Source organism: Manduca sexta, chromosome 19, assembly GCF_014839805.1.
Source record: "Manduca sexta isolate Smith_Timp_Sample1 chromosome 19, JHU_Msex_v1.0, whole genome shotgun sequence".
Lineage (NCBI taxonomy): Eukaryota > Metazoa > Arthropoda > Insecta > Lepidoptera > Sphingidae > Manduca > Manduca sexta.
In genome coordinates this window covers 9,189,320-9,201,875 of record NC_051133.1, presented here as the reverse complement: position 1 = coordinate 9,201,875, position 12,556 = coordinate 9,189,320, and the positions used below count along the sequence as shown (strand labels likewise).

Genomic DNA, 12,556 nt, shown 5'->3' with positions numbered 1-12,556 from the left:
GCACACTGGCAACATTTACTCATGTATGTATGTATGTACTATACCTACCGGCCGCGTCGGTGCTGGCCGAACGCAAGGTCATTGGCGCCTATTAAAAGCCTTAAAAAATTATCTATAACTGGTCAAAATTCAGGGATAAATATAGCAGACGAAACTTTGTAATACGCACCCAGGTGTATTCCAATTACTGCCATCGCATAAAGCTGTCGTGGGGGTCTCTTGATGGCTGGAAAATTGAGTACTTTATTGGAAAGTAATTTGCCCATAATAATTATACGATCGATTTTAAGAAACTGGAACTTAAGCTAAACATTAGATTTTAGTTGTATTTAACAGCGAACCTTCAGAAAATGTTAATTTATAATATCAGGATAAATAAGTAAAATCATTATTATTTGAATTTCAAAATATTACGCTTAGCAAAGATTATTAACAAGATGATAATTAGCAGCCAATAGAACAGAAAGCATCCTTAATTTCTCATGATTTATATTTATTTAATACATCATTATTTTGTGCTATAGGCTCTCCCATAGCATACTCTTTCACAACTAGTTGACGCTAGCTTCTGTTTTGAAGCTGTTAAGAAATCTTCATATAACCGTAATTATATTGTGTACCATTACTATAGTATAATTTAAATTAAATTGTTACCCCGTCAAGTTGGCAAGAGTCATAGCTTCATGAGCTCTGATCTTCCTCCCATAAGAACGCCACAGTTTCACGCAGAGAGGAGTCAGCATTGTGCACCACAGAAGACCGAGAATAACACCACAGAACCACCAACCATGCTAAAACGTAAATTTATCAACCTTTTGTTATACTGTTATATAAGAATCACGACTCTTTTTACAAATTTTGAGTAAATGCTAATAATCAGTCGTCACGAAAATGTCTAAATAAAATACAAAAGTCACATGCTTATATAATATGTTCTCAAATAAAAGTAATTAAATTTGTTCCAGATGTACATACGCTGTTTAATACTACAAATCTCAAATAAAATTAGCTTGAAACGAGTGAAATAGGTTCTTAGTGTTTTTAATATGTTAATATCTGACACTGTTGTTTTAATTTTTTTTTAAATTATGGACCTTAATCAACAACCTACAAAATCCTAAACCTACAAAATCAACTTATAATGACAGTAACGCCATGCAAAATGTATTCATCGTTAGATACTTAATCCATGTTACAGCAAACTGCAATAATTGTTTACATTTTAATAAGCTGAATTATGAGGTCACAAAGTTTCTTTTTATCTTTAAAGTTAGATTCAGTTTTACGTCGTACTTAGTAAACGTTTAAAAGAACAACTTTGGCATCGTCGTAAGAAACTTTTGTCTATATAATAGACATATAATAGAACAGAGCAGCAGCAAAATTAGAACTTAATCATTTGTCTCTAAATAAATAATTGTCTTAAATGATCCAATATTGGCGACGTAATTACCACAAATCAGTTACTGTAACCTTACGTAGACGGCGAACAATGGTCTCAATTTTTAAGACATCAGATATTTGATCCAATATTGGCGTATCTTTCGAACGTGCTAATCAATATCTTACCAACGAAGCGACGTAATTGCCGCAAAGCAGCGACCGTATCGCCGCGTACACGGCGAACAAAGGCCTGCATCTCGCGGCGTGCTTCCCAGCTGACACTAACACGTGGGTCCGCCAGCCGGCCGCGTGAGATATTAAACGGACACGTATGTTGACACTTTCTGGAATAAATGGTATTGGCTATAAAACATCTTTTAGTACAGTATGATGGTGTCTAATGAGGCCTGTTGGAAATATAGATACCTAACTCCAAAACACCTCAGTAAATACCATGATAATTGATGTAGTAACGACACTTTCTGGGATGAATCATGGACTTTTGGTAAGTTATAATGGTTATTGGGTAGTCAATGGCTTACCACTTATAGAATCTAACAAAATATACATGGTAAATAGTGGAGTCTATTATACGACTGAAAAAAATCACAACCTAGAGTTTGTGATTTGATTGAAATGATTGACAATAAATTCACATCGCTGTTATACGGAGCATTTCGAATATAGTCTAAATTTGTCGTGTTATATTTATTATAGTATTTCATGAAATTCAACACGCTATGTTCGTTGAATTCTTTTTAGCATTCTACAGAAGTAATACCATGTTCCTTCTACATTTATGAAACTGCGAAGAAGACTTTAGCATACAATATGATTTTAAATATTTTTCTGACCTTTTGAGCGATTACATCTCCTTGGTTATCAATATAAAACTGCGCTGTATGTATATGACTTAAAGAAATGTTTAGTTTCCTTCTGAAAGGCATCAGCTGTAGCTCCAATTCTGTTAACTTGAATACCACGTCAGCTCGCAATTGCTCCAATGGCTTAATGTTCGTAAGATACAATCTTTGGGTTCTTGATGCTGTAAAATATAAAATATAATTTTCAAGAATTAAAAAGTATGGAAACCTAAAGTATTTTAAGGCATTATCTGTTTATCCTACGGTAGGTTAGTAAAAGCAAATTTTTTTTACTATGTTAAATGTTGCAGGTGATGGAGTCAACAAGGTTTCTACCAGTTAATGTTAGACTGCCTCGGTGGCGTAGTTGTATTGCACGTCCGGTACAATAGCGCTCTGAGGTCCTGGGTTCGAATCCCGGGTCGGGCAAAGTGATATTTGGGTTTTTCTGCTCAGTATCAGCCCGGAGTCTGGAATTTGCGCCCGATATGGCGATAGGCTCGCCCCCTATCACATCATGGAACGGAACATACTTGGCGAAAAGTGGGTGCCCTAGTTGCGCCTCTGCATACCCCTTCGGGGATAAAATGCGTGATGTTATGTATGTAATGTTAGTCCTCATCAATGATGGATTTTTATTCAATATTTTATATTCCAGCCCTATATTTTATTATGTCCTACTGCTGAGCACGGGCCCCTCTCACTCCTGAGAGGGTTCTAGGCTTAGTCCACCACGTTTGCTTTGTACGTGCGTCATTACTAAATACGTGATAGTTGGTTATTTATTGCATAGCTACCGTTAAAAATGATGTTATATCAAATTAAACATACCCAGTGTTTCTAGACGACCCGCAGTTGTTAGGTCTGATAGTTGAGCCGCAACATTTTGAAGTTGATCCACTAATGATGGGAGATCCTTTCCGACAACGGGCACGTTGTAATCCATTCTTGAATTTGAAGATACCTCATTTACTTATTACGTTAATAATAATTACTTATGCTTGATATTTTTAGTTAACTGCGATTGGTACGATTTGGGCTATGCAAGTTTTAGTGCTTAGTTATAAATTAACAATGTCATAATATGTTTTACACGTAATGTGGTATACGTGATCTCTATTCCATTTCCATATAGAATGAAAAAGAAAAAGACAAAAGCTACACAAATAAAACCAACAACTTACCTATATTTCGCCAAATTCACATCTGATACCAAAAGCATTTGGTTCAGTAACTTACTGAAGTTAACTGATATCGTCTTCAGCATTCCCACATCTAATACAGATGCAAGTCTTCCCAAATCCGCCTGTAGCTCACCCCATTCGAAATAAGATGTCTCTTTGTTGACATCAAACACTTTGTCCAGTTGAAACACGACGTAAGCCGGCCTGTCTCTCTCGCAATCTCTGAGGAAAAACGTGAATAGGGTTACGTGAAACTCATATTTTTAGTCTCCACTATATCCAACTGTGAGAGTTGCGAGTTCTTCCTTGTTGTAAAATGGGATTTTGTTTGCGGTACTTCAAAAATGTTTTATGAGATCTGTTTGAAAATATTTTCCATTATTTTCGTATTGTGGAGGCTATGGGTGGCGGTGAGATCTTATTTATAATAATTCAGCCGATAATTTAGGCTTACCCGAGTCCAGTAATCTACACCACCCATAAATACCGATTATATCAGAAGGGCAAAAAGAAATAGGGATTAGGAACGGAAGACCGGTGTTAGGACTTCAAAAATTTCACTCACCAAACAAAACACAACTGTAAGTATGGTATGAGTTTCTGTGAAATAGTGGTTTAGCCCTGGATCTGCCGGCCTATGCATGATGTAGGAAATATTATATTTAAAGCCTCAATGAAACGGTGTGAGTTTTTTTGGGAGTTTCACCTATTAACGCGAGTAAAAATCGCCTCGTCATTGTATTAGAACGGGCAACTTTTTTATGTCCTATCACGATTTGCGAAGCGAAAATATTGCTTCGTAAAGTTGTGGCTACTTACAACAATTCGTACCCACTTCATTCCCAATAAAAATAATTCTCCTAAAGTACGTAAATTCACATTTATGTAACAGTAGGTATTGAGTTGAGGTTCGTGAGTATCTTCGCATTATATCAATTATTAAGTAAACGTATCATATGAGAGCGAGGCTACAAAGCTTCCTTGGTAAGAACAACACTTAAAATTGCACAAACGATATGAGAAAAACATTTCTAAGAAAAAGTTCTGAACAGATACCTGGTATGCCCTTATTCTGGGTTTTATTGTTACAAAATTCTAGGAACAAAATTTATTGTGTTAAAGTATGCATGATGTACCTACTAATGAATGAAAACTAAAATACATTTGTTGAATTTGTAGGTGTAATACAAGAGTAGTACGGTGAGTGTGGTTAAGATAGTAGCAGAAATATCCAAATGTTTCTGGTGGATGGCGATCTATAAGATTCCTTTGATTTGGCCAGTGCATTTCAGGGTGATCCTCTTAATAATATATTTGTTAACACTTTATAATAATGTATAGGAGGATTTCGGTGAGAAAGGGTGGATAAACAATTTCAAAATATTACCTAATATCATCTTAAAAAAAAACTTATACCTTAGAACTGTTTTGACAGACACGTCGATCGTCACGTTGTCCATTTCTTGGAATATAGCGTCGAATATGCCCTGATTGTCTACGAGCAGTGGTGATGGTCGGTCTAAGAGGGCTACGAGGGTGTTATATTGCGGGCTGTCCCATAATGCGTGGCATACGTATACCTGGAATTGATAATGAATAAAGCAGTACAGGTCATTGGTGTAGCACCGTAATCAACGTCTCCAGCCTTTAGAAGTCTACTTCTGCACACAGATCAACCTGTAAGTAGCTTACATCCAGCGAGCTAATTCAATCCTTACCAGGTCATCTTTGTACCTTTTAGGTGGGCGTCATGGGTGTCGCTAGGGGGCAAGGGTGATCAGTACCAACCCTAGAAACGTTTTTGCCTACTGTGGAAAAAGCCTTACGATTATATTAGTTTCGCGTGGTGTAGGCCATTCATTGAATTTTGCGACGTTTTTTCGTTTTTTTTGCTCCTCGCGTCAAATGTCCCCCCGCCTCCCAAGCCCCCTAGAAAAATTCGTAGCCACGCCAATGGTGGGCATCATTATTGTATATATATCTATCTCTATAAGGAACTTGAGAGAGGTATGATTTTAGGTTAATATACCACTGATAGAATATCTATTACATTAAGTTCGGAAGCAAAATGTGACACTAAAAGTAACTACTGAATATGTTATTTTCATACATTACGTCGTCAGTTTATGATAATAAAAAGCCAATTTAAGACCATGAAGGCTTTTGTTTGTAGTTTCTTTTTACAGAAGGACGCAAATGCCCCCTTCTATATACGCCTTCGATGATGGGCTGTATGAACTTTTGAACTATGCCAACCCTCAAGCCTTCTAACTCTACGCATACATAAATTAATAAATTCTTAACACATGTATTATTAACTGTAATAAATATTTAATGTTTGAGCATAAGATTTGGCTACGTCATCAACTTTCTACTCAGTAATTAATAGCACAAGACCAAACAAATAAAAAATACTTTCTAGCCGTAACGACATAAGTTCCAACATTTTATGACACCACACGGTAAACTTATGACAAATTACAATGTAGGCTTGAAGGTAAACATTCGTGGGAAATCGTTAATTTCAACGCGTTCTGCCTACAATTCTAAACACGACTTAACAACGCCTTCAAAGAAATCTAGAGCTATAGTACACACAAAAGCGATTTCTCGAGCCAAAGAACAAAGGAGTTTTAAAACGTGTTTTTTCCTTTGATTACTGTGTGTGTAATTTACTTGGTGAATTACTCTTCGCGACAGTACGACTTACTTCCGCATGTCCCGAAATAAGAAATATAGAGGATACCATCCCCCATAATATCAAGGATGTAAAACAAAGCCATAAAGCCGATCTGAAAAAAAAGGTATTAACATCTGTCGTCGTCTTCCGCTTATTATTTTCTGACTTATACAAAGGCATACTGTGATTTATACTTTGTACGCTAACATATATTTTTTTAGGTATAATAAAAAGGTATGCTTGAATTTTGATTACAAATAATAAAATGTAAAAATAGGTTCTAATAATAAACATATACGTACGTAAAGAAATATTTTTAAAGAATGAATAATTCATAAATTTTTACTTATAAGAAAGTAATTTTATGTCTTCTTCATGGTATTGATATTATATTTCCGGAACAGTATATTTTGGTAACTTATTACTTACACTTGTAACGTCCTTTTTCCGTGGGTTTTAGCATTGCCGCAGCCACACAGCATTGCTAGTAGGATAAGTAACATGACTAAGCCAAACAACGCTATGCAAGCTGAAATGAAAACAAAAATATTTGCATTATTATTTTTGTGTCTGACTAGATTTGGACATGTACAATGTGAAGAATAGTCTTTTGTTATATAATTTAGTGCAAAACGAGCAAAACATTTGAGTAACGGAGTTTCGAAGTTCAGCTTTAGTAAGACAGGGAGAAATAAATTGTCTTCTCTCAAGAAACGCAATACCAATTGCTAGTTGAAATTATAATTTTGGATGTAATATTATCATTTCTGTTCCATTCGTTAAAGACACTAAAACACACGCAATATTTTAAATACCAAAACCTATTACTAAATATTCCGAATATACATATTTCTAATACGAATTAGTGTACGTACCCAACATCATAATCCATCTGCCAAATTCGTATATTTGAATCCTTTTAAGTCCTATTTCCAGTTGTCTTGACAACACGCGGAGTCCCGAAGTAAGATGGCGGACTATGTCAGTCAAGATTTTGGCGGAAACGTGTACCATTTGCCTTCTTCTTTCTATATCTTTTAGAATATCTGGGGATAGATAAAGAAAATGTTGCTAAAATGTGTATATTTGGTTCTAATTAGTCCAGACGTAGCAAAGAAATTTATTTATTTTTGAGGACATAAAATTTGGAGGCACATACGTAGTTATATATAATTTATATTATTTGAGTGGCTCACAGCTGTTAATAACCGTCAAATGGAGGACGAAATGAACATAATAAATAAGCCAATTACTAGCCACCGCATATAGTTATATTTTTTCCAATGTATAATCTTATGTTGTGATGAAATCATTGGAATCAACATTCTATATTTGAAAAAACCTTTGATATGATTCCAAGAAACGATTTCATTAAAAGGCAACGTATTATTAACTCCTCTAGTATTATAGATGTATAGTGATGGCTTTGACGACAATGTGATACCCTTGTTCTTTTAAAAAGTTAATTACCTTCACGCACGCTAGCAGTTTGAGTTGCTATTGCAGAAGGTAGGACTCTGAACTCCTTCCTGGCCGTAGCTATCGCTCGGGTCAAGTTATCTACTCCGAGAGTGCGAAGCTCTAGTAGTTGTTGTTCGTGAAGTATCTGATATCAAAACATTAATATTAAGCAATCAATATTGATATGAGGGACCGAAACACGTTGTAAGTACCGTTTAATAATGTTATTAGAAAGGTTAAATGGAATTAATTTAATTTAAGTAATTTAATAAGTCGGTGAAAAATTAAATTCTTTAATCTTTTTAAAGTCCTAATAAATTGACATCTCATAAATACTCCTCAAGGCTCACGAAATAATTATAGGCCTCTATGCTGGGGCCTTTATCTCTATCCCGCACGTTATTTTCACAGTACGTAACAAGCACGTAACACAACACATCACGTTTAGGACTATAGAAATTTGGCTTACAGAATACCATTCCACGCACATTTCTCGAAGATAACATGACACAGCCGCGTTACGCGTTTACACTATCATACAGAATAAGGGCCCTGGTTGTTTATATTAACGGAACATACACGTGTAGCTAACGCTGTACTTTGAGTAGTGTGTCAATTTGCTGCTTTACCTCGTCGCGGACAAGAACATTATGACGAATACAAACCAAATCAAACTTCATCTTCATTTCCATAGAGTGTGTATTTACAGTGTCACACAGCGGTAGATCCTTTATGGTGCATTGTTTCTTCAAGCTCTCTATCTGTTTGGCCAAGTCCTTGATCCTATCTGACGCTGCAGATGCTAATGAACCGGCTTTGATGCTAACGTCACGCAATGATGATATTTTCTTCGAAAGATCTTCGCTCTCTGAAAAAATAAAATCCTTGTCTATCGTTTTAGTGTGAAAAATCTCAGTGCGTTTAATTAAAACAAAATTGAAGAAATATCTGCCAATTACGACAAAGGTATACTTCTGATATGTTGAGACAACTCTTTAAAAATCCCACTATAGAATTCTTGACATTGACTTCGTGCGGTTTCAATAATAATCTAACAAATGATCACGAGTAATAAAGGCAGACGGGAAATATTTGTGATAAAATTTTGTCTTTTATCTGTTCCCTTAATTTATGTGAAAAAGTTTTAACTACGAAAGTTTGATGATTCACCTGTTGGTATTAAGCCGGTCCTTTCGGAAATTTTATATAGGAGCTATTAAAGACAAGTTCTATAACAATGAAAATGTATTTTCTTGTTCTTGAGCGGACTTCTTAAATCATAATTTTTAAATGCTTTGCTTCAAATGTGCTATTAAGAAAGTATCATAAATTGTATTGCAACAAGAACTAAATAAATTGATGACCATATTTGTGCTTTAGCATTTAAAGCGCCTTGAAGAATAATTAAGAGCTGATTTTAGGAAGATTTTTATTGATTCGATTACCTGTAATAATATCAATTAAAGAATCGAATACCAAATCGATCCCGCTTTCGGATGCTATCGCCTGTTGGATGGGGTTCGCCCAACAGCATTTCAACATCTGCAAATGAAAAGAACAATAAAACATGAAAATAAATTAATTTCCTCGTGAATGAAATATAATGAATTATCTTATTGTTTATTTACAAAGGTTCTCGGGCAGAATATTGCATTCATTTTCTCAAATTGAATTTTACTTCACGAACGAAAACGCGTTGGGTATAAGTACGTATTTTAATGTAGGTATAATGAGATAAGAATCAAGGTTTTATTAATCGGCGCAGTTTCAAACTGGTTTATTTTTCGCATCAAGAATTATTATTTGTATAGGTAAGTACTTATATAAAAATTATTAAAATCTCTCAAGTTTTATTACATTATGAACACAATATGCACTGAAAATTTCATATAGAAAATACTTATCTAAAAGACCATTCGAAGAGGTTTACGCTGAGGAAAACGAGTGAAACAACACCAGTGCCTTGCGTAGGTACGAAATTCCGGAACTTACATATTGTGTCCTTCGCGTTACGGTAGAAAGGTTTCGTACAATTTTTCCGGGCGTCGCGTCGGGTCGTTAGTTCGGGCGATATGGCGACTGACTTGGAACGACATTTATAAATGTACAAATAACTTTAAGTAAATGGTACAGTGAGTTAGGGCTAAGATTTTGTTATAGAGTCTTTCTTTGGTGGTAGCATACTTGTATCCGCCCGGATAGCGACCACCATGCAAAAAGTGTAAACCCGCCAGAGTGTCTTACGTAAGTGGGTCGCATTTCGGAATCATCATCGACAACATCGGAGTCACATGGAGTCCACCGCTGAACATAGACCTGCATTAAAGATCTACAGGCGGACCTATTAAAACCGGGTTGGATCCACCGTGTTCTTGCGATCTTGATCAAGTTGTGCGTCCATCTTGTAGGTGGATGTCCTCCACTCGAGAACTTTTCCCCATTTGCCGTAGTACCGTAAAATCTAAGCCGTAAAATCATACCGTAAAAACTAAGCTAAATTACTTCTGTAACAGGCTTTATAACCTAAACTAAACATATGGGATAAAGCTAGATGGAAGAAAGATGATTAGTAGTAATCGTTTATACTATTAGCTCTTTTTCACGCTGCAGACAGATTTGTCAGCCGCAACAGCTTAATGGGCCGAGATTTACTGGGAATTACATATATTCCTATTCATGGGTAGGTAGAGATCTAATTCACCCACATTTATCCAGTTATGTTAAGTTTCACTTGGAGTCGAGCCTAAATATTATCAACAATTTCAAAAAGGATTTTGGAACTGTATCTCAGGAGAGATACTGAGCCGAAAAACTACTTTAATGGAAAATAGGAATTATATGACGATTATATTTATAGAAGAGCGCAATATAGCGTCATGCAGTACTGTGTAGCTTAAAGTTCGGGGCGGCTTTACATAGTTATAATATATATAGCTAGTGTTGATAATTATGTAAAGTAGGCCCGTTATCAGAGAAGCAATAATTTCATTTTTTATGTAATGATGCTTATATCCGTATAAATTAGTCAAAACTCATCCACAGAATAAAAAAGTGTGTAGTCTCAATATTTCAAGCCATACAATCTAATGTACCACGTTTTTATTAAATTTATTTTAAATGTAATTAATGCTCTTCACAAATTCTTTACAAATTTTTCTCCGATTGAACGACACAAGTCAGTCGTTATTGTGTTAAAAACATATGTTTTTTATGCTCAAAAGCCGGTTTCACGGCTAACGTAGATTTTTTTTTATACGTCACATATTCGACTATCGCAATATAGTAACAAGAGTCAAAATAAATCCCGATCTTTTTGTAGCAATTGAAATAACATTCTAGATATAAAATGAAATGAATTCCGGAAATATTTTTTTGGTTATTTATTTAAATCTACACATGACCACACCAGTTTGTGAGATATGACCAAGTTCAAGGTTTGTTTAAAAGGGTATTTACGAATCCACTTTTTATTAAAAGGAAAAAAAAAGTATAAAGGCACGCTCATAGTAATAAATAGATTCACCGCTGACTCGGGGTCTTGCTGCTTTTAAAGAATTGTCAAGAAATTGAGCAGTGATTCCATTTCACAGTTCCAGTTACTAGTGATCCAATTTTCCATTTCTCTTTGCGTGTTGTAACCCGCTTGAATTACTTGACTGCGTCGATGGCGTAGTTGTATGACGGCACTACTGCAGAGAGGTCTCGGATTCAATTCCCGTATCACATAATATTGGGTTTTTCTACTGAATATTAGCCCAGTGTCTGGAATTTGTGTCCGATATGGTGATAGACTCGCCATCTATTACATCAGTGGGATACACACGGCGAAAAGTAGGTGCACCTCAGCTTACTCCTTTGCGGGTAAAAGGCGTGAGTGTGTGTACCCTATTACTCAAAAGCAAAAGAAATACTATCTATAGTGGTTAATATATCTTTTATGAAGTGTTGTATCGTATTTAAATAGGAACATTAAAATAGACATAATATACCCTACTACTGCGATCCGATTTATGGATTTAAGTCGCAATACCGACTTATTTTTTAGTCGTGATGTGACGTAATTAGTAGTAATTTTGTTTTAAAATTAATAATAATAATAATTAAGCCTAAAAATCCATTATAAATAATATGTCTATTACGGAAAAAATGATTACATATTGTATCTTTGTTTGCGCTATTCACAACTACAAAATGATAACGTAATACGACTTACGTTGTTTTCATTCTGGGGGTGCAAATTATTCGTGATTAATTATAGTTAAACGGTTTTGAAATTCCTATTTTTTTTTTTCAGTTAACTCTGATCTTGCTTTTTTTCTGTTTCCACTTTGACAAAAGCAGAATAGCAATTGTAGCATTAAAATTTTAAATATTAGCGTCTTATTAACCTTGATATAATATTTACTAAGGTCAAGGTTTCACTTTACGCAAACTGTTCGAAATGTTAATAGCAAATTTCGATTTGACCTTTAAACTCACGAAATATAATATTATATCAACGTGCTAAAAGACCATGGCGAAAGATGCGAAAACAGCAGAACGACTATTATGAATGCATACATTTTAGAAACTGTATAAGATCAGACTTGAAAGTCATTAAAGATTAAAAATAATAAAATAAAATGTAACACCATGATATTAATGCTGTCTCAAAATGTCTAGTAATTACACTGGCTATCAATCCTTCAAAACAAAATACAATAATTGTTTTGTTGCTAAAATCGACATGAAGAAGATAGGTCTACTCAGCTGCGCTCTCGCATCCAAATAACCCACCTTTAGTACAAAATATTTCCCTACTTACTATTTAAATCTTCTTTATAAGCGTGTAGTACAAGATCCACAGGTGGTACTAGACTGTGGTGAAGTTCTCGTGCGGCAGAAGCAAGCCAGGCAGCAATGTCAGAACATGCGCAGCTGACGACATTACGCCCTTCTGACGCGGATATGTGCGCTTGCTCATTGCTCACCTCCATGCCTGATAT

At 35.2% G+C, this 12,556-nt stretch overlaps 1 protein-coding gene across 1 annotated transcript; it reads right to left on the bottom strand.

Annotated features, from left to right (window-relative positions):
- Window positions 1-169: 169 nt before the first annotated feature.
- Window positions 170-12,556, bottom strand: LOC115441951 (prominin-1-A; the record flags this gene model as incomplete). The annotated part of the gene is given in 16 exon segments (XM_037440477.1): window positions 170-226; window positions 655-791; window positions 1,570-1,709; window positions 1,712-1,727; window positions 2,238-2,428; window positions 3,078-3,193; window positions 3,431-3,652; window positions 4,847-5,010; window positions 6,141-6,222; window positions 6,540-6,639; window positions 6,986-7,156; window positions 7,581-7,716; window positions 8,237-8,439; window positions 9,017-9,089; window positions 9,091-9,113; window positions 12,376-12,556. Coding segments are annotated over 16 exon segments (2,003 nt in total), but the record flags the coding sequence as incomplete, so codon positions are not given.